Source organism: Cavia porcellus, unplaced genomic scaffold (assembly GCF_034190915.1).
Source record: "Cavia porcellus strain 051 isolate PalLab524CR breed Dunkin Hartley unplaced genomic scaffold, mCavPor4.1 scaffold_10, whole genome shotgun sequence".
NCBI lineage: Eukaryota > Metazoa > Chordata > Mammalia > Rodentia > Caviidae > Cavia > Cavia porcellus.
In genome coordinates this window covers 1,520,216-1,543,440 of record NW_026947493.1, presented here as the reverse complement: position 1 = coordinate 1,543,440, position 23,225 = coordinate 1,520,216, and the positions used below count along the sequence as shown (strand labels likewise).

At 38.9% G+C, this 23,225-nt stretch overlaps 1 protein-coding gene across 4 annotated transcripts in view; it reads left to right on the top strand.

Annotated features, from left to right (window-relative positions):
- Positions 1 to 22,782, top strand: part of Iqch (IQ motif containing H) — a 216,733-nt gene extending 193,951 nt beyond the window's left edge. For all 4 annotated transcript variants that reach the window (XM_063257797.1, XM_023561668.2, XM_063257798.1 and 1 more), the window contains 4 exons: positions 3,900 to 4,022; positions 14,046 to 14,107; positions 17,370 to 17,478; positions 21,570 to 22,782. In XM_063257797.1, coding sequence (XP_063113867.1) covers positions 3,900 to 4,022; positions 14,046 to 14,107; positions 17,370 to 17,478; positions 21,570 to 21,683 — 408 coding nt within the window. In that variant the 3' untranslated portion in view covers positions 21,684 to 22,782. The remainder of the gene's footprint in view (positions 1 to 3,899; positions 4,023 to 14,045; positions 14,108 to 17,369; positions 17,479 to 21,569) is intronic.
- Positions 22,783 to 23,225: the final 443 nt, after the last annotated feature.

Genomic DNA, 23,225 nt, shown 5'->3' with positions numbered 1-23,225 from the left:
AGATATGCCAAATATCATGTGTCGTCTTTCAGATTCTTTATGAATGACAAGCTCAGGTCTGCATCCATAAATAGAAAGAGACCTCAGGGCAGCCAGTCCTTACTTGTCCAGTTGTCACTTACTACTGGACAGTGAACTTTTTGGCTGTGCTTTAGCCCAAGACACACAGATTTAAGCAGGACCCCGTTACAGATACCATTGTGCGTCTCCTGTGAACTGGGGCCTGATACTGGTTTTGTTTATGTAATATGGCAGCATACGACAAGTTTAGAAGACAAAAATAATATTGGAATTATCTCGTGAATTCATAGCAATTACCATGCAATTACATGCTCAGTAACCACAATGGAATTCCACAGTATTTACAGTTCATGTCCATGTGCAAACGCTCAGACTTCTGGGTATTCACTGAAAAGGCAAGAGCATGGCACTGCCTGGCATGGCAAGGCATACAGGGCTGGGGGCCATGACTCTTCAGCTGCCTAGTCGGCTGAGTGAATTTCCCTTCACTGGTTTTTGTCATCTCCTCAGTAATTCTTGCTTAGCCCACCAAGGCTCACTGTACTCCAGGGGCAGCTAGAGAGACTGTCCCGAGTTGTCATTCTTTGGGGATAGTGTGACTGTCGCTAAGCTTCTGTAAATGACCTGCTTCAATCTCCTAACACACACTGACTGGCAGGCCCAGGAGTTACATGTCCTGAAGAGTCTGTTAAGTCAGAGGGAAATGCTTTTCACCTGCTTCATTCATTCTTTTTCTCATTCATGACACACCAAAGGCCTTTTCCGTGAGCACTGAGCTCAGCCCAGAGATTCAGAAGCCATGCAGTGCCTGCCTCCAGAACACTCCCAGCTACACAAGGGACCAGCCAGGGGAACAACTCACCATTATCACAGTGATAACAATGTACAGCTATTTCACACGGTGGTGGCGGCGGGGAGGGGGGGGTTCATTAGATTTTCTTCTGTTAAAAATAAAAACCCCAGGAGTGGCAGTAGATACACAAAAGTTGATTGATGGGTATTAAGTTACAGTTAGATAGAGAGAAGCATGGGTACTATTTCATAGTAGAATGACTAGACATAACACTTATGTACTGTGCATTTCTTAAAAACTAGAAAAAAGGATTTTGAAAGTTTTTACCACAAAAAATGTTTGAAAAGATGATATACCTAACCTGATTTAAATACTATGTGATAAATACATGTACCAAACATTACATGGTGCCTCCTACTATATACAACTTTTATGCTTTGTGTGAATGGAGATACATGCCTGTAATCCCTGCACTAGGCTGAGGCAAGAGGATCACCACGAGTTCAAGGTCAGCCTAGGTCACATAGTGAGCCCAAGGCCAGCCTGAACTACACAGCAAGGCCCTGTTTTCAAAAGAAAAAATTTAAAAAATAAAAACAAATAGCTACAAATGTAGCATTGATTCAAGATGGCCGACAGGAGCCCAGCATTGCTATAGACATAGATTCTACATATGTGTGGGAGGATCAGCCTTAGCAATGTTACTGATGATGGGACCCTCAGATTCGGCACTCAATATAAATGCTGAAAGAAAAGACAGCATGGGGAGGGGACGGTATTTTCTGTCGAGCACTCAGTCAGCCCTAGTGCTCTGCATTATCTCAAATAATAGAGTCTGAAGTATGATTACAGGTGAGTGTCAGGTTGCCCCTACAACCAGCTTGGACCAGCAGCATCTCTGTGGTAGATTAACCAGTGGTCAGCACCCAGCTGAACTGAGTCAGCATGGTGCTGGGTATGGAAGGCCCATCTGAGGATTGCTGCCAACAGCATAAAAGCAGAACTAGAGAGCAAGATGTGCGTTGTTGATTCTCCTGGAGAGGCTCGTTGCGCTGCTTTTCCTGAAATGAACTTAGCTGCTCTCATTGTCAGAGCTCAGGTGCTCACTGTCACTGAGGATGGCTGCGGTTCTCTTTGGGGGAGCTCTCTGATCCTTACCTTCAGTGTTACTTCCTAACTCCAGGGAAGATCCACAGCCTGCTAGCACAGATCCCTCATCGTGCTGGTGCAGACTTTCTAGTTTCAACCACTGATTTTTGGGCCTTCCTGGTGCAGATCCTTGGTACAGACTTGTATGAGACATTGTCATGGGCTCTAGGCCTCCAGCTGGACTCGTGCAGGACATTACTATGAATTCCAGTCCCTCAGCTGGATTCTTTGGGTCTCCAGTGTGCCGACAGATCTCTTGCACTCTTCTGCATTTGAGTATTTGGGTAAATATTTTTAAATAATCCTATAAATTATATGACCTGTGTTAAATCTATTCCTTCATGAACTCTGACTACAACTCATTTGCTTTCTTCTGTTCCAAGTCACTGTGCAACTCCAGAAACCTGGTTGTCCAGCATCTGAGAGCTCTAAAACCTGGGCCAGCAACCTTTATTTTTTATGTCCTAAGGTTGGTCATGGCCCTGAGGCAGTTCCTCAAATTTCCAGTTATCACAGGGGAAACAGCTGATGATCAAAAGCAAATATCACATCTCACAAATGGCATGCCACAAAACTGCCAGGATCCAATACTTACTCTGTGCACACTAAATATTAAACGTTCTTGTAAAATAAGTAAAGTTCTTTGAGCTATCTAGAGCTGGTCTCTTTGGGATAGCTTGCATTAATAGCAGTTAAAGAAAAGCAGTTTTCCAAAGAAAAAATATCAAAATTGTAATAGTGGCAACATCAAGGACATAATTAGGTTTTGTGATTTGCTTCCAAAAAGCATAGGATGGAAAAAGGGACAAAGTCTCTTTGTAGCGGAGAAACCTGTGAAATTTTTGCTGAAGTGGCAGAAGCTATCCTAACCAGCTAATAAAAGTTAACATCATCAGGTCATGCATATTAATATGACAAGGGTGTGTATTGGTCAGCTTTCTGTTTCTATAACAAAATTCCTTGGATAATTAAAGGAAAAGAAGCAACTTATTTAACTGACAGTTTTAGAGGTTCCAAACCTCAGCTATGGCCCCACTGCTTGGGCCTCTGGTGGGGGTGCTGGGTGGCAATAAAGGGGAAAGTGTGATGGCTCAGAACTCCTGACATCACAAGCCAGCAAGCAAAACTAAAGACCAGGAAGAAATCAAGTCCTTGTGCTCCCTGTTGCTGGCCTGTCCCTAATGACCCAAGGACCTCTCCTGAGGCTCCACCTGCTAGTTTCTACTACTTCCCAACAGCACAACCCTGGGGACCAAACCTGTAACACGTAGACATTTATGGGCCTCCAATGCCCAAACTATAGTAGCATGGGTCCTTGCTACAAAGTGATAAAAATTCCAGTTTACCTATGTGTTCTTCCTCTCAAAAACACATTATCTCCGGTCAAATCATGAGAAAAACATGAGACCAACCCAAATCCAGGGTTGTTTTATAAAATACTTGGCCAGTATTCCTCAAAAGTTTCATGTTGGGGCTGGGGATTTAGCTCAGCGGCATAAGCGCCTGCCTTGAGAGCAGGCAGTCGTGAGTTGGATCCCCGGTACCGATAAAATGGAAAAAGACAAAAAAAAAAAAAAAAAAAAAAGTTTCATGTTTATCAATACCATGGAAGTCAGAGAAACTCACAGCCCAGAAGAAACCAAGGAAATGGCAAAATACAATATGGTATTTTAAATGGGATCCTAAAACATTAGATGAAAAACCACTAATACCCAAAGAAAATATGAGCCTAATAGTAATGTGGTGGTTTGGTTCCTTAGTTATGATACATGTTCCGAGGCAATGTAAGATGTTAATACTAGGACAACTGAGTGTGGGGGAAACAGGAACTTTGTATTATCTCTACAACTTTTCTGATAATCTGCAACTATTCTAAAGTTAAAAGTTTATTTAAATATTTTTTGAGGAATCTAACTGTCAGTTGTGGCCTTTTCAGTCACAGGAAACCAGTCGCTATGCAGTGATGACCACCCAGCTGAAGCATAACAATCTCTCACTGGTTTTCCACTATGTTTTCCTCCAGATGTGCAAGGCACATGGCATTGGTTATGACCTTGAGGTAAGAAGGGTTACAGTTCACCAAGGCTGGACTGGCCAGGCCTGTGGGTGACCTAGGTGGCTAATCACGTGCGTCCCTTGCAAGCAGTTATGTTTTAAAAGATGAGAATTAAGACTGAGCACTCCTTGGGAAAGGGCAGAAAGCCATTTCCATAAGGAGCAGTACCTGGCCCTAGGACATTCAGTTCCAGCCCCAAAGTTGCACAACCACCTTGTGAAGCAAATCTCTGCTGCCTGCCAGACTTAGGAGGTGTTGGAAGGACCAGATCTTGATCCTGAATCTTAGCCCAAGCCCACTCAAAGCTTCTTATCAATGTACATTCTCTATTATAGCCTGCGTAGACTTCCAGAGCTAAATAGCACCAAATGCATGGCTTAAACAACAGAAAGCTATTGTCTCATAGCTCTAGAAGCTGTAAGTCCAAGACAATGGCAAATTTGGATCCTAGTGAGAACCTGCATTCTGGCTTATCCATAGAAGCCTTCTTGTTATAGACACACACACACACACACATACACACACACAGAAACAGAGAGAGAGACAGAGACAGAGAGATACACACACAGAGAGAAGGTGATAGAGGGGGATCTTATGCCTTTCTAAGACAGGGTCTCACCATACAGCCCAGGATGTTCTCAAACTCACGACAATCCTCCTGTCTCAGCTTCCCAAGTATTCAGATTACAGGTGTGCACCACTATCCCTGGCTTTTTACGTCTCTTTTAAAAGGATATCAGGTCAAAAAGTGACGTTTCTACCCTTATGAACTCATTTAACCTTAATCACCTCCTTAAAGGCCGTCTCCAATATAGTCATAGAGAAGTTTAAGGCTTGATGAATTTGGGGGTAACATGATTAAGTCCATAGCATTCCCCTACCTATTTATAATAATTGCTTTCAGAAAAGAGTTCTGGTTTTTAAAAAACAGTGTCCCCTTTCTTGGTACCTGCACAGTTGCTTCATCCTGATGTATCTTGATGGGTACAACTGTGATAAATGTCTCTTCCCTACACTAGGACCTCTGTTTTGTGCCTGCAGACCCCTGTTCCTCTGGAGAAACAGTTTCCTGTTTTTCCACTCTGACACAGATTTGCAAATCTCTGACACTCAGAGCTGTTCTACTTGTGGAAAATCAAATCCCACATTATATCAAACATATTAAATTCACCTCCTGTATTAAATTCAGCATAATGTATATATAATGACATAATAATTGGGCAGTAGTCAGATGATTAAATGTTTTGATTTGTAGAGATTCAATCCAATCTCTTTCAGATTTTCTATTTGAGAACAAATACAATTTTCAGGAGTCAAATATTTTTATAGGCCCTTGTAAAGCAAACAGACCTTAAGCATGGGACCAACTGTGAACAGAATGGCCTGTCTGACACTTGGCAGTCCCCAACAAGCTGCCAGGGCACTGTCAGGGTACAATAAGGCCTTTGGTTAGATTGATTCATGCTGGTTGCAAACACGTATAATGGAGCTCATATTGCCTTGCAAATTACATTAAATTTGATAAAATACAGAAAGAATGGAAAAGCCAGATTGAACTGATTTACCTGAAATTAATTGTTGCATCTGTTGCACACAATCCCTTTGGAATTAGTTTTTAGCCCCAAACTGATTAGAGTGAAACACTCTCTCATACCACAAGGTGGCTAAATCTAACTATAGTTTATCTGTCTCTATTTTATTTCATTCTAAAATACCGAAGCAGAACAAGTGGTGCAAACAGGCACATGTGGCAGGGAAAGTCTCCTGCCCAAAAGAAAATATGCTGTCATTTTGTGTTACCTGAAATCATCTCTACAGGTATATTCTTGAGCTAAAGGCCTTGTACTTGTACTTTTGGGAAAAGTAAAGCACCAAACTCAATCAGCCATTTACATTTTTTGAGTTGATCAGATCCATTTCTAGTAACAGATTTTAGTAGGAAAAATAGATTGTGAGGGCCCAAGGGAAGCAGGTTGGTGGTGCAGAGGGAGGGCTCCAAGTTAGGATCAGGGAGCTCACCAGGAAGAGCTACAGAAAGAACAGACACAGGGACACCAAAGACAAAGCCAAGACAGTCTCGTAGACTCACTTGTGGGTCACTGGTGCTAAACAATTGATAGAAGATGAAAGAGGCAATGGAGAGGGAGAGAGAAATATGGATATAGACTGATAGCAACAGAAGAGTAACACAACATGAAGGAAAAGGTAACGGAAACCAAGAGAGAAAGAGAATAAAATCCCGAAACTGGAAGAATCCATTACAAACAAAAAGGACCATCAGAAAACAAAAGAGCAAATGAAAGCAGTGAGGAGTCTAAAAACCTGAGGTTAAGAGGGAGTCATTTGACCACAAGGAAATTTTAGAAATTCTCCGGCAGCATTCTTGATGCATTCTTATAGAAATAGGTTGTCAGTATTTTAGACCCCGAAGTCTATCCCTGGTGAGATTGTCCACTTCCTCCCTTGAGGGGTGGACCAGGGGAGAAAGCAGATTTTACAGAGCACGTACTATGTGCTGGCTACGGAGCTGAGCATTTGCACTACATTCTCATTTATTTCTCATGCCTATGTGAAAGAGGGTGTTCTTTCTACCGTACTACAGTGAGGATTTCCCTAAGGTCACATAGCCAGGCTCATTACAAACTGATACTTGGACTCAGAATTATCCACAAAATCAAATGGGACTCTTTCTCTTACACCAAAGCATTCCCTATGTGACTTTTCCTCTTGAGCACTACTTCTCACTAACTGACATGACTACCAGCCCACCAATCTAGGTACATTTCATGTGCACTTCAACTGTCTTCTCTTCACAGCCCCTATGAATAGCTCTGCCACACAAAAGCAGGGAAATGTGTTTAGCAGCTGACTTTCCTAAAGCTTCCTTGTTCTTTTGGGTTATTGTGAGTCTAAAGAGAAAATCCCTCACCTGACTTCTAATGCAACCTCTGCTGCCTGCTCTCTTGGTTCAATTTTACATGAATGATTTTTCCAGAAACAGAAGGTAACACTAATAATATTATCAATGTTGATGCTACCAAAAGAAGAATCCTCTGATATTTTTATTCTTTAACATTATTTTTCCCTCCTCCCATTATTATCACAAAATTTCAAGTGCTATTCCTTGTCCAAAGTCTTGGGGAAAGAAAGGAAAATCACATCACCCTATAGGTTTATTTTTCCTTGATGAATATTGAAGAAAAGTGTTACTGAGTTTGTAAGCAAGTTGGTGGGTCTCATTCCTGGTATTTCTGTAATACTGCCGAACACCCCCACTGGTTTCCTAATGAAATGAAGTTGTAATGAAAGCCATATGGAGAAAGGCGTGGTGTTTACTGCCTGCAATAGTGCAGGGCAAGGCTGGTCTCACACACAGACAGGCAGCGTGCTGCAGTCCCGAACAGCTCCACAGCTGCCAGCACTCGTTGCCTTGGGCCAGGGTGTTGCCATAGGGGGAAGCATTAGGCTGCTCATAAATATTCTGGTTCACCTCCTTCCAGGCACACAACAGAATTACACATCCTCTGCTCTGCCTCGAGAGTTAGGCACAGCCATGTAACTTGTTTTGGCCAGCAAACTATGAGCCGAAATGAGCTATCTCCTTTCATGCTGAGTGACCTCTAAGGACTGCCATATCTTTTGTCTTGGAAAATCATGAATGCCACTGAGACAGAGACTCCTTCAGCCTGTTCCCTAACGGTAGAAACAGTAATCAGAGATCCATGTCAATCCATGGGGGCAGAGCAATAGCAAGAGCTATAGCTTTTGTATGATAAACAACCAAGAACTGGATTTTTAAAACTGCTGTGGCATAACTTAACCTAGATGGTGGTATAGATATTAGTATCCAAAGAAGGATGCTCCCAAAATAGAAACCTAAAATTCTAGCATTGGGTTAGTGGTCAGACAAAGAGAAGGCTCACTCTTTTGTTGTGAACTGGAAAAATATTTGGCAAAACCAATACGTGTGATAATTTGGGAGATAATACCCCTAATATACCTATAGCTGTAGAGAAGCAGGTGGAAAATATGTTAATGGTGTATGCTGGGCCTTGTTGGATGCATTTGGAAAAGTATAGAAAAAACACTAGTGTCTAAATTCATCAAGCAGTTCATAAGCAGAAATGAAAAGGAACAGAAAGATTCCAGAAATATGGTACTTCGCAAAATTGGAAAAGCTAAGCTGATCTTTAAACTTCAAAAATGAGGTATAATAAAATTTTTGCAAAACAAAAGCCAAGTAAAACTCAGCATTGCAGTGAGCATCAGGGTTATTATTGTCACCTACTATTCATACTTCTAATGGATTAATGCGCATCAGGTAATAATCCGACAAAGATCATGGCAGCCAGTAAATTTTTTCCTTTAGAAAGAATAGCTCAAGAAAAAAAGACAAAGGATATACTTCCCCTACTGAAGCCTGACAAGCTGAAGTTACTTGAAATTAAAAGAAAGAGAAAGATGCAGAAACAAAATGATGAAAACAGTCTAAGAAGTGTATCTGGAAAAGAACACTAGAGGCAGTTATTGGTATCTGTAGCTAATGGAAAGCAAATCAAGTTTTTGAGAGAACTTAGCAGTCAAGAGAAACATCAGCCTGGATTTAAAAGAGACCATCTCTGCTCAAGACTTACAACCACCTCTGGATTCAACCACCTCTAGGCAGGATATCTTAAAGTTGCTAACGACGGTGTAATCTCCATGTCCGCCTCAGATGTAGACAAGGAAAAGAAAGAAATTCCCAGAAGGCAGAGCCCTAGGAGGGTTTCAGAATTGCAGCAGTTATCTTCTGTTTCCCTCTCGATCCTTCCCCTTCCAAATGGGAGTACTGTTTCAGTGTCCCTGTTCCCTGTGTTTGAATGGTGAGGAATGAGCAGATAATTTATTTTTTTCTTTTAAGTTCATGTCTTTCCAGATCAGAAAAGCCTGACTTGGACTGAAAGGGAATTTAAAATTTTAAATAAAGCCTGCCAAGGATGCCCATCAAGACCAGGTGGACATGTCCCTGTCCAGACAAGCCTGGTAACAGCACACTCCTTTCTTTGTGTAAGCTTGTCTAACAAACAGATGGCCTTAAAATGTAACTTAAAATGCTCCTTTGTGTAATGCCTGTCCTTACACCTTTGTATAACTGATAGCCTGGTAGTGTAACTTAAAATGTAACAGGACATTTCTTTCTTTGTATAACTGATGACCTTATAATGTAAACTAAAATGTCTAAACTCCCTTAGCAACCCAAGATGTCACTCAACATTCCAATCCTAACACACTAAATCTGCATCTGTGCCTTCCCCTTGCTTTCCCCATAAAAGCCCTAAAATCCCATCAGGCAGGGCTCTGGCTCTTTAGGAGCAATCCTAGTCAAAGCCCACCAGTGTAGTAAAGTGCTTCCCAAACCTCCTTGACGCTGTTTCTTCCTGTGTCTGATTGGCTTTCCATAATAGGACCACTCATAATGAACTCTATTTATATTTGAAACCATTTTGTACCTTGTAAAATATTTTCACAAATTTTGTTTCATCCTTACAATAACTTTGAAAAGTAAATATTATTATTCTTATTTTGTAGATGAGGAAGCTAAGGCTTAAAGATTAAATCACTTTGAAAGTTCATATATGAGTAGCAAAATATTGTATAATACAGTAATTTCTAATAACCAATGTGATAAGAATTTTACACAATGAATACCATGTAAAATATGGTTCGAGAAGAAACATAGATAAAAACAAAGAAAAGTAACCATTAATCTAAGATGCTTTCTGGGGAAACAGCCCTGAGTAAGACACTGCGATGAGGACTCTGACAGCCAGGAAGTGACACGGGGTATACGCTGAGGGAGTACATTGGAGTTGTCGGGGAATGTGTTGCCAATAAAGTTTACTCTGGTGAGCTGACTAGGGTAGGCCCTCACGTCTCCCACATATAAAATAAAATATGGTTGTTTTATGGGGCTTTGAGTAAGCCTGTGACTTATGTTATTCTCTATGGATGGAAGATAAGGACATTTCTGCTCATCTTTCTTGGAGAGTTGTACATGGCCAACAAAACCTAGGTGTCTTATTATGGCTATGACAAGGCAGTTTGTATCAAACTAACTCTTTCATTAAAAATGATTTAGGGGCTGGGGGTTTAGCTCAGCGGCATAAGCACCTGCCTTGCAAGCAGGCGGTCGTGAGTTCGATCCCCGGTACCGATAAAAATGAAAAAGACAAAAAAAAAAAATAATAAAAATAAAAAATGATTTAAAAAGCGGGACAAAGATACATAAAATAAATGCTTTAAGGCATGAAGGGCAACCAAAACAAGTAACATATGAAGAACCACAGTTCTTAAGCATGAAAGATGAGTGATGTATGTTTCCCTTTTTTCCTTTGAAAATATTCCCAAATTGTGTGTAATGGATCCAAATAGAAATCACAGTCCTACTTGGCTAAGGAGAGAGAGAGACTGCAGTTCATAACTATCAAACTGTTTGGCACTTACTAGTCAAAATCCTAGAGTAAAGGGAATCAAAGGGAAGAACCCACAAAGCCGTATATAAGGACCATTCAAATCACTGGGAGACTCCTATTCTATGAATGGACATCTCGAGACCTCAAGAAATTCAAAAAAGACAGTAGCTGGAAGGCTGAAGATCTGTAAAGACTTCAAAATCCACATGATGCTGAAAAGAAAAAGATTGAATTTTGTTTCCTGCTAAGTTGAAAGAGCCCTAATAAACACCCCAAGGTTTTAATGAAAACTTCTGAAGAACAAAATCCAGTAGTAAGAACACTTAACTAAGAGAAAAAACCAAATATATGGAGGAAAGAGAAAACCTTAAATAGACCAGATCCAGTAATTTCTAAAATCCTTTCTCGATAGATTAAGAAAAGTTGCCAGTTCTCCATCTGCCTGACAAAACAAAACTTAAAATCCTCTTCTCAGGACATTAACATCTAGAGCCCCTACAATGCTCCATCTAAAATGACCAGCATGCAATAAAAATGACAACACATGTTAAAAAGAATGACTAAATAATTGAAAGCAAATAGAAAAATACCACAGGTGACTCAGATAATGAAATTATCAGACAGGGACTTTAAAATAACTGATATTAAAAATAGAGGAAAATAATAACAGAATATCCTTTAGAATTATAGGGTAATTTCGCCAAAGTCCTAAATAAATTTTTAAAGGTAAGCAGAAATTATAGAAATTTTAAAATTATGACAAAGTTAAGAATTTAATACATTAATGTGTAGGATATCTTTAAAATGACTAGTGAAATAGGAGATGGGTTATTGTAGCAAATACTCAAAATTACAAAGGGTTTAGTGAAAATATAAAGGTTTAAAAGATACATGGAAATGGCACAAAAGGTCTATCATTCATGAGTTAAGTGTCTCAGAAAGAGAGGGGAAGGGCTATTTTAAATAAATACTAAGAATTTTCCAAAACTGGTGAAATGCACCAAATTACGTTCAGAAAGCACTGAACACTTTAGACAAGATAAATACAAAGAAAATCACATCTGATATATCACTGCTATACTGCTAAAAGTCAAAAAGGAAAAATCTAAAATGTACATTTAAAAAATAAGCCCCAAAAGGAGCAATAAGACTGATAAAGAGTAAAAGGCAAGTGGGTCATAATTTTAAAGTACTAAAAGTTGACTCCCTGTCGACAAAACATTTGATTATCAAAAGGGGGCGGGATTCTAATAAATACCCCATAGGTTCTTTGGAATGATAGATCTATGAAATTGTCTGGCATCTTGGGGATAGATACAAGATGACTACTTCCCAATACAGTGCTATTTGAACATAAAATTCTGAAGTGACAACCACTCATTAGAAGTGATTTGCTCTATTTGTGTTAATAATAGAGCCCTAGAATACATACTGTCCAACAGAAATGTAATACGTACCACAAACGTAAGCCACATCGAGCAACATTTTTTAAAATAAAAAAGAATAGGTAAAGCTAATTTTTATAATATATTTCATTAACCGAATATACCCAAAATATTTTCATTTCAACACAGTTGAGATATTTTACAGTTTTTATGCTAAATCTTTGAAAACTACATTTCAATTTGAACTACTTATATTTCAAGCTGTCAGTAGCATCTTATAGCTGAGGCCACCATATTAGACAACACTCAGGAACTGAGTTAGGAGCTTTAAAAAGTATAGATGCCCATGCATCTGCAATTAGGGTGAGGAAAGTGAAGACTCACACTGAATACAAAATTTTAGAGAGGGAATAAATCTTATAACAAATATAAGCCATGTTAATACAAAATTTAAAATCACAATGAATGCAAAAATTCATGATCAACAAAATTGTCAAACTGTTAGTAAAAATAGGATCCAATTACTGATCACTTTCCTCCAGCTCAGGCTCCAATAGGCCTTGGCATGGCCCCGTGCCCGGGGTTCCACATCAGACCAAATAACTGGTATTTTTGGAGGCAGGATGTGGGCATGATATTTTTAAAGCACTCGGATGATTCTAATGTGCAACTAGCATTAAGAACCACTGCTGCAGTCTAATGACTGCCCCATTCTTGGATTTACTGCCAAAGCAGGGAGTGGGGAACTTTTAACATGTAATTCTGGGATGTGCTTTCTTTCACCAAAACCCCCAAATAGTTTTCATGTTTGGATGTCACATTTCTAATACTGGACAATTCTAGGGTCACTTATTTGGAGAAAGCTGGTAAAAGATAATTTTTAAAAAATTATCATGTCATACAGATGTAAAGCACGATACAATGTTATTTAACAAGTAACTAGGCAGATTTTCAAAACCAGCTCAAAAGAGAATTCAAAAATCAGGTATCTGTATAGATCAGGCATATTGAAATGTATATGCAAATGGAAGGAAAACAGCTTTTTTTTCTGGTTTGAGACAGTGTCTCACTGTGAAGTGCATGCTGAACTCAAACTCATGGTAATCTTCCTGCTTCGGCCTTCCGAGCGCTGGGATTGCAGGTGTGCCCCACCACACCTGGTAAAACAGCTTTTTGTACAAGGAGAGCAGAACAGTAAATCAAATGAATCGTCATCAAACTAGACAGAATTTGCTTGTCTATCAGTTCCTTACAACTTACCAAAGCTGTAAAGTATCTCCCATAGAACCCATTTGATAAGGGAGTAAGGTGTGTTCTCAACAATACATAATTTCCCATTGGAGCACAAATTTAATAATACAAAAATTTCTTCCCTTTTCATGGAGGGGGGGAGGTCGGGCAGTCACTGGAAATTAAATTTAGGCTCTTCACACTAAGCTACATCCCCAACCCCTTTTTCATTTTTTATTTTAAGACAGGGTCTAAGTTGATAAGACTTCTCATGCTGACCTTGAACTTGCAATCTTCCTACTATCTTTATCCTTGCAGAGTGCTGGGAATACAGGTGTGCTCTGCCATGCCAGGCTACTGACTGACCACTGCAAAACAGTGGTCTTCAAGTTTTGTTGTGCAGGACAAACACCCAGAAAATAAGACAAAAGGCAGATTCTCTTTCACTGATTCTGGGCTTGGATGACAACCATAAAAATGTGTGTAGGGGTTCTTTCTTTATTTGTTTGCATCGCTAGGTGTGGAACACAGGCAAGTGCCTCGCATGTGGCAAGCAAGTGCCTTCCCACTGAGCCCTGAGAAATGCCTTTTTTTTTTTTTTTTTTTTTTGTCTTTTTCCTTTTTATCGGTACTGGGGATCGAACTCACAACTGCATGCTTAGAAGGCAGGCACTTATGCCACTGAGCTAAATCCCCAGCCCCCAGAAATGCCTTTTTTAATACACACATTAGCTGTATCTGATGCAGGTGTTCTGAGGAACATATTCAAAAAACACTGATCTAGAACATACCTATTCTATATTATGGAGACAGCCTTTACAATTGTGCTTCTCACAGTATGTTAAGGTAGGTCTAGATTTCAATTTGAATCAATTTTAGTACTTTTAGTATAGAGAGTATTTTCTTTGTTTCCAAGATAATATGTATGCTGTTTTTGTTTTTTTACTCAAATCTTACAGGACAGACAAGGAACTGTATTTATATTATACGAACACCTGAAGAGAGACAAGTTGGGCATGTTGTGAGTATGAAGTATCTATAAGATGTAATAAAAGCTAATAGATTATCACAACTAACAAAATGCTTTTTCAACAGCTTGCAGATTTATAGAAAGTCTATTTCATTTTATTTAGAACTTCAGTTACTTCATAAAATGTCTTTAGATGTGTTAGTCAGTGTTCATAAGTATAATTATCCAAAATCAATGGGTAGAGTGCACAGTATATTTAACATATTTCACTCAAGTTCATGACATACAAGAGACAACAAATCTGAATAGAGAACCAGTTCTGACGTCTCAGTTGTGGAAAGGCAGTTGTTATTCTTGCATGCATAAAAAAGTGCTCAAGTGATTTAGCGAGATGTTCCTCCAAAAGGTAGGGCTAGGTCCATCTTTGGTCCTAGTGCAGTCTTCTCAAAGTGTCTACGAAGCACAGTCCTTCTGGAAGTGATCTCACCCTCATCCATCCTTTTGAACTTATGCAAATATTCAGACGTCTTGCCCGTTTGCAGCTAGCATGTGGCTGCCATGTAACCCAGTGATTATAATCTTAAACTCTTCTTAGCAGCCAGGAAAAGGAGGATATGGATGTTTGAGTCCTCTGCTCTAGTACCAACATGCAGAACTTCCTGGGTTTGGTTAAGAAAGCTTCTTTATTTAGGGTTCAGTCCATACTTCTGTTATACACAGTAATAACAACAGAAATGAGGCCTCCCTCCATAATACCCCAGCAGGAATGCATGCTTCTGACCTGCACAGATATTCATATCCAGATGATTAACAAAGCTATGGACACATCTAGGCACGGGTAAGGAAGGAGCTGCCCTTTGTTTCCAGTGATGTGCTGCCTTTCAATTCCCTCCTTTCTCTCAGTCCCAGCCTATTCTGCTCTCTTTAATGTTGTCACTGTGATTCTAAGGCTGTGGCAGGACACAGACCACAGCACAGTTACTATGAATAGGAGAACCAAGCAGTCAGCTGGATTTAATGTTGGCAACCTGTCAAGAAACTCGTATTTTTCAGAATATGACTCTAATTAAGCAAGAAATAGTCATGGTCCAAGTATATTTCTAAACTCAGGAATTGAGACAAATGGGTTTGTGAAGTACAAGGACAAGAAATCAGAACAGAGATATGAATTCTGTCTGCTGACCACCAGCTGGCATGAAAGGTAAACTGCAGAGGATGAGCTGGGCCAGGATTGGAACTAGACAAAGCCTCCTGCAGAGAGGATAAGGCCAAGGAGGGCAAGTTCCCTTCTGGTGATGGGAGAAGAACAGCCAGGTAGGTCAAATTCAGATGCAAGATCTGGGTATCTGCGTGATATCCCAAGATACTACCAGCTTGCAAAATGAGGCAAGTTCTGGCCACAAAAATCTAAGAACCATCTGAAAGTCAGGAAGGAGGAGGCTGACTAGGAGCTCAAAGAACAGATTACACTATGATTTATATCTGGATGTCCCTCTCAAACCTCAAGCCTCAGGGGTGACTGAAACATGGAAAAGTACAGCTAATGTGATGCTAGGGGGTGGGACCCGGTCGGAAGAGGTGGGTTACAGGGGTCGTGACCCGGTAGTGCTCCTGGGTTCCTCCTTTCTCTGCTTCCTGGCTGTCATGATGTGAGCTGCCTGTCACCTGTTTAGGAAAGTGAGGGGGCTTCAAGAGGGGATGATTTTACAGAACAGAGATTTGTGATTTGGCTTTTTTGGAGATAACTTTGTACTGACCCCATTTATCCTGGATATTTTGGGGAAATAATGAAGCAGAAATTTCAAGAAGGAGAGAATAAATTCTAGAAATGAGTGAATTAACAGGGAAGGGGACAAGAAATGAAGTAAGGACCTGGTCTCTTTCTCTTTTGCACAGAGTCTCTCTCTTTCTTCTTAACTTTTCCATAGTTTCTTTTAACAATGTTTCTTGGATTTTAGTATATAACAGAGAAGCACCTAGAGAGGCTTGGTGACAAACATATTCCTGGCCCCCAGACCAAAAATTCTGGTTCTGTTAATTCTGGGTGGAGCCCAGGAAAGTTGTTTTAAGAAGCACCCAGGATGTAATGCATACCAATCCTACGGTTAACAAAAACACACACATACAAATTACTTTTCAAAATTACTGACTCTGAAGTTACCTTTGGCCATTATTTATTTTCTTAAAAACAGAGATACTGGGGGATGGAGATTTAGCTCAGCGGCATAAGCACCTGCCTTGCAAGCAGGCAGTCGTGAGTTCGATCCCCGGTACCGATGAAAAGGAAAAAGACAAAAAAAAAAAAGAGAGATACTAATGTTTAGCAGCTACAGGAGTGGTAGGCCATCCTCAGATTTTAGAAATATAACCCAAAAAGTTCAGAAGCACTGACTTTGTTCAATTCCTTCATTTCAGAGAAAAGGAAATGAAGAGCTTAAATCAGTCAGCAGCAAGACAAAGAGCCCTGGTCTCCTGTTTGAGGGACTCGGCAGCTTTTTATCCCACCCTGAACTAAGGGAAAGCCTGGGAGGCTGGAAGACAGACGTCTAAGAGGGCCCGAGGCCTAGGCTCTAAGGGGACTTAATTTATAGAGAACAGGGGAATAAGTAGGCCTGCAATTTTTTACACCTGCTTTAAGGAGCAGCTCTTTATGTTCACCCCTCATGACAAAATGGTATTTAAAATTTACTCCTTTTAATTAACCTTTTCCCCTCTTTTGATTACAAAAAAAGTTTAAGAAAAAGTTACAAAAGTACCCTTGAGTTTTATTTCCAAGTTAAAACATACAACAATCCAATTGTTCAGGAATCTTTACAGAAGATAGTATAATGCCACAGGATAGCTGTCTCAGAAACTAGAAAGATAAAGATAGCTGTTTATGAATGGGACACACAGTCCTTGAACCTGAGTGGGAGGCAGTACACTTAAAATAGAAAATAAACCCAGACAAAAATCTTTAGGATCCAGGGAGCAAATGTCTCTATAAACAAGGAGAATGACTTAGCAACAATTCTTTTTAAGTAACGTAGCTTGCAAAATGAGCTACTACTGTCCTACCTCAGTAGCCTTTTGCTAGAACTAAGCCTATTGCTATATCCTAAGTTGATTAATAAAAAATATTTATTACACAAATCCTTTTTGTTGACAAGTTAAAATGGAGCCTCATCTTTCATATCTCCCTGAAGATTGCCACCTTGTGAGATTGAAAATACTCATTAAATTCCATCACCAGCCGCACAAATGAGAGGGCCATTGTTTTTAAGCATGTGAGGGGAATCATTGCTAAACTCATTTGTTTGGATATCATTAACAGAACAATCGGTGTGGATCTCCAGGGGGTCCTCATGACCTTTGCTCGCAATCTCTTCATCATCCATCAAGAAATATCAGCACCTAATATGCAAGGCGAGACCAATTTTAAGGTGAGGTGTTAATTAACTAAGATCCTGGTTAATTTCTATACAAGGGCTGAGAATACCTCATGCTGTATTGTAAACAAGTGCTAAGCCATCTTTTTTTTAAAATTGTAAGCAGTACATATTTTACAATGTTCAGGGTCAACATTGGAAGGTTCCCAATGAACCTGTTAGTTATATTTAATAGTTTGAAACTTTTTCTTTGAAATACAGTAGACTTGCTTTAACTTGCTGCCATTTTCAAATCTAAGCTCAAGAGACAACAGTGATTTTGATGTTGGAGGAGAAGCTGAAACATCACAATGGAGCCAAAATAAAGACTCACAACCAAAATTTGTGAATATAATCTACTTGTATTTGAGATGCTACCATGTCTGGGTGGTGGTTAATGGGGAGCCCCAGTCCTTAGAGCCAGAGAAGTTCTGAGGCCTAAAAAGATAGTATGTTTTAATGAGAAGCAGAAGAAAATCCCAGAACATATGTGAACCATCCACTCCACCCCACCAGCAATCTTCTGAAAGTTCCACATGGCCTCTAGACATACTGGAATTGAAATCTAGATGTATGTGTTGACTAGAAGTCTCCAAATTTTAAAATTCAGGGGCAAGGCCTATGCAAGAGATTTGAGACTGGTTGAACAGAGATAATAGCTTGGTGATGATCAGCAAGGTCTGATTCCTAGCTTCGGTCTTGACTGTTTGGATGGGTCAAAAAACTCAGAGGACTCACGGGGAGAGCGTATACGGTTTTTCTCTTAAACAATATGCCCTACAAATCTTAATGAAATATAATTTCATTACATTTTTATCTCAAACTAGGGCCAGATCCCTTTAGTAACAATAGCAGTGATAACAATGCTTTAAAGGGATTGTAAGAAATGGAAGACTGACCACTGGTTTTTCTGCAATGTGACTGAAAATATTCGATAAAAACAGAGTCAGTGTTACACCAGTATTCACTGGTACTAAGGAATGTCCGGTGGTTTGGATATGGTTTGAGTGTGTCTTCCAAAGTTTCCTGTGTTAGAAGCTTAGTCTCCAATGTGGCAAATTGAAAGGTGGCTGAATATTTAATAGGGAGAGCATAACAGGAAGTCATTGGGGGCATTGCCCTTCAAAGAGAATGGAGTGGTCCTCCAAGGACCTTGCAGTTCTCTAAGCATGCTGGTATAAAGGAGCAAGAGTAGCCCCTCCCAGCTCTCTGGTTTCCTGCCTCATTATGAGATTTCTCCCTCTCACACGAGATCTGACCATACCATCTGCTATGAAATTGATGTAGCCTCATTTCAAGGCCCAATTGATGGGGCTACCCAATCTTGTATTTTTAGGCTCTAAAACTGAACTAAATGAATGTCTTTTATTTACACATTACCAAGCTACAGCTATTTTGCTACAGCAATAAAGAACAGCCTAATATAAGATCTATGCTTATTATTCACATTTTAAGTTCCTTCCAGTGAGCATCACTTTACCTGTTGTTGCTTGTACCAAATTTTGAAACTGTCTGCATGTGATCAGCTAAGGCTGACCAAAGATAGCTAATAATCAGAATCAGATAGTGTATCCCCAAGTCACTAAGTGAACTCTTAATTCGAATTTGAGATTGACAGAACCAACCATACTTGACAAAAGTGAAGGCTATTTCCCTGTTCTTTCTCTGGTTTTCAAAAATCATTTAAAAGGTCAGGATTTTTTAGGTGACTTTTAAATATGTGATTTCTATCCCTTTCAGGTTAGAAAATCTAAAAGTAAAACTTTGTATCTCAGTAACATAAGAGTAATAACAAACATTTGAAAAGTGGAATGGATTTATTTTGGTAGTACTACTTAGTGGTTTTCAGGTATTTTTAAACAAAGATATACCAATAAAGGCTGAGTATACATGGGAAGGTGATGTAGGAAAGCCTTTAACAAAACCTAAATTTTTTATGATAACAAAACTCAACAAAGTAGGAACAGAAAGAAACTTCCACATCCTGATAAGGACAGCTAAAAATCGAAGAACTAATACCCACAGTGAATCCAGCAAGACTGAAAGCTTTCTTATAACATGAGGAACAAGACAGGAGGCCCTCTCTTGCTACTTCTATTCATTACTGCACCGGAAGCTGCAGGCAGGGCAGTTAGGGAAGAAAAATAAGTAAGCTGATAGACTGGAAAAGTAAAAGCAAAACTATATTTGAAAATAGCAAATTCTTGGCTATAGAAAATTGTAAAGAACTCTGTTATAGCATATAAACAAGATCAGCAAGGTCTCAGGATATCCTATAAATATACGTAAGTCAATTGTATTTCTATAAGCAGCAATGAAAAACAAAATAAAATTAAACTAATTGAAGTTACAATAGTATCAAAGACAATTAAAATATTTAGGAATAAATTTAACAGAAGTCCAACAGTGATACATTGAAAATAGTAAAACACCAGTTAAAAAAATTAAAGACCTCAATAAACATGAGGACATTCTATGTTAACATTGTTAAGATTGCAATCCTCCTCAAATTGATCTATAGATTCAGTATAATTTCTAACAAAATTCCATCTGCTGATCCTAATTATTTGTGTGGAAGGGCATGGGACTCAAAATAAACTGGGAGGGGCATAAAAGTGGAAGACTCACATTTCTCAACTTCAGAATTCACTACAAAGTTACAATAAACAAGACAGTGTGGTACTGACTAAAAATAGACATACACTGAACTTGAGAGACAACAAATAAAACCTAAGATTACAATGAACTGATTTTTCAATAATGGTGCCAGAGTAATTCAGTAGGAACAAGAATGGTCTTTTTAATAGTAGATGCCAGTTGGGGATTTAGCTCAGTGGCATAAGCACCTGCCTGGCAAGCATGAGGTCATGAGTTCAATCCCTGGTACAAAAAAAGTAGTAGATGCTAGAACAAATGAGTATCCACATATACATAATGAAGTTGGAAACTGTACACAAAACTTAAAATATATCAAAGACCAAATACAAAACCTAAAACTATAAAACTCTTAGAAGAAGAAAACACAGGTATAAGTCCTCATGGTCTTAGATTAGCAATGGTTTCTTAGATACGACATTTAAGCATAAATAACCTAAGTGAAATATGTAAATTGGACTCAAAATGAAAAGCTTCTGGGAATACAGCTTGGTAAAGTGGTCCTAGCACCTATGTTCAGTCCCTAGTAACACAAACCAAACAAAATTAGAGAAATATCCATGTAATGAAATATTATTCAGCAATGAAAAAAGAAATGAAGTACTGATGGTCTGTGCTATAACATGAGCACTGAAAACATGCCAAGTGAAAGAAGCCAGTCACATAAGGACAAATATTTTTATGATACCATGTATATAAAATATGTAGAGTAGGCAAGTTCACAGAGACAGAAAATATATTGATGGCTGCCAGGGGCTGGGGGAGAGAGGGGAAATGGGGAATAAGGTTTCTACTTGGGATAAAAAAAAATGTTCTGAAATTATGTAACTGTGCTGGGTGTCTATGAATATACTAAATACTATTGAATTGTACATTTTTGAAGAGTGAATTTTATGATATATGAATTATACCTCAATTTAAAGTAAATTAATTAAATTAATTAATGCATTCAGTGTAGAGTATACTTGCCTAGCAGGGTCCTGGCTTTGATCTCCAGTATTACCAAAAATTACTTAATTAACTAAAAATAGGCAAGTGTCATTGCTTTTTCCAGAAACCAAGAAAATAAACCCACCTCAGCTTACTAGGCCTCACTTTAGGGTGACCAGACCAGTACTTCTTATCTGTAGTGAAGAATCTGTATTTTTTTCTGACCTATCAGGGATTAATACCTTTTCAAAATGTAGCAAAACTGAATTAGTAGAAAAGTGAAAAAATTAAAGATGTACAACATAGATTACAGTTCACATTTTAGATTTAGTAAGATTAAGAATTCTAGTAAGGTTTTGTTCACTTCAGCAAGCCTTGTAACCAGTGCACCGTCAGCGGAACAAACTTGGAGCAGAGTTGGTCTGAACCATATTAAACTCCAAAAAGGAACAAGTACTTGGAAGGAGAGGGTTTGTAACAGATCTTTACATAATGAGTATTATTTTAATTGCTATTTACAGACCACCATTGATGATATCAAGACTATTCTAGGAGTAACAAAGGAAAACAAAATGAGATTTGAAGAAGAACTACAGTCCAAGGATGATAAAAACCTCTCTATGAATGATAAGTGATTCTGAAACACATTACAATTTGGGAATCACAGTCCAGAGCAAGAAATGGCAATACTCCTTCTGGTATTAGGAACAAAAGAGGTGGTGGGTGGAATGAATTTTATTTGCTAAGGCATGAAGCAGAACAGGTTAAAATGGATTTTCTTTTTGAAAATGTATTAAGTGTCCTTATTTTATTCATTAAGCCAAAATTTAGGGGTGTTTTTACTCAGTAATGTTAATCCCTTTCCAAAGAAAAATATTCTGATAAAAGAACAAATTACAACTGTAACCCATATCATTTCTACATCTATTTCTCTATAAGCTTCACAATTATAGAGTTCTTGGAGTTTTTTAAATGTTTATGAAGTTTTCTCCTATTTCTAAGAGTAATTTATCATCTGCATTAAAACACTGAATAAAGGCAGAGTCTCTATTTGTCAAACCACAATGTCCTTTTTTCTAAGACACACTCATTTATGTGAAATTTTAAGTGATTCTTTATCACTTTCTGTATGTTTATTGTACCAAGCCTCTACTGTTAGTTGCTACTGTCGAGAAGCAGAGGAAGCCAACCTCTAGCTAGCCAAAGCAGCAGAATGTGTCTAGGTGGCAGTATCTGCTCTTAGTTTAAAATACAGTGTAACTCAAGCTTTGAGCTTGGATAACCATTTCTCCTTCTCTGGTTCTCTGCATTTAATACTGCACTAGGATTTTTACAGGGTGAATTCAACAGTACTTTTTAAAGGGGAATATTAATGTTATGCAATGCTGACACCGCATCTGCTGCATGATTGTCCAAAGTATTTCTACATCAGCTTCACCAACATGAAATATGCAAGGTGCAGCACCAAATCACATTTGGTATAAAGAATAACATTCGAATCTATAAAAATACTTGACTGTATTGGGACAATGAGTGTTTTTCAAACTATGGAATTTCAATAAATTTTTAACTGTGCTTCGGCTACAGGCTAAGAGTTTCTGCAACAAACATTAACAGTTCTCTGTGTTGGTTTTTGTTCCACCATAGTTGCAAATACATTAATTAGCCAGGTTTCCTGCCTGTGTAGGTGCAAAGGTGACCTCTTTTTCTTGCCAGTTTTGTCCTATCCATAGAGGGGCCTACTGTCCAGACACTTGACGGATAGGAAGTACTACATGCCCATTAGAGTCGCTCTTCTATTGAAGCCAGAGCAACATAAGGTCCAAGAGACTCATTAGTTCACTGGCACGATCGTGTCCTGAGAGTAAATGAAACCCTCTGTCTCCTTATGGTTCTCATCTGCTCTGGACTTTAAAAGAAAACTGTCTCTGTTTTGTTTAGCACAGCAGTGGATCATTCACATGGCAAAAACCCACCGCTTAATGGTATAAAACTATTAAACCCATCAGGGAAGTTTTGTGTGTGGATTTTGATTAGCACTCCTGAGCCTCGAGCTGCTGGCAGTAGCAAAACAAGATCATTCTCCTGTACCATTTTTAATCCCCATGATTGGTTTCTCAAATAATGCTGCTTGCCTCCTTTGCATACATCATTACCATACACCACAGAACCCGTTT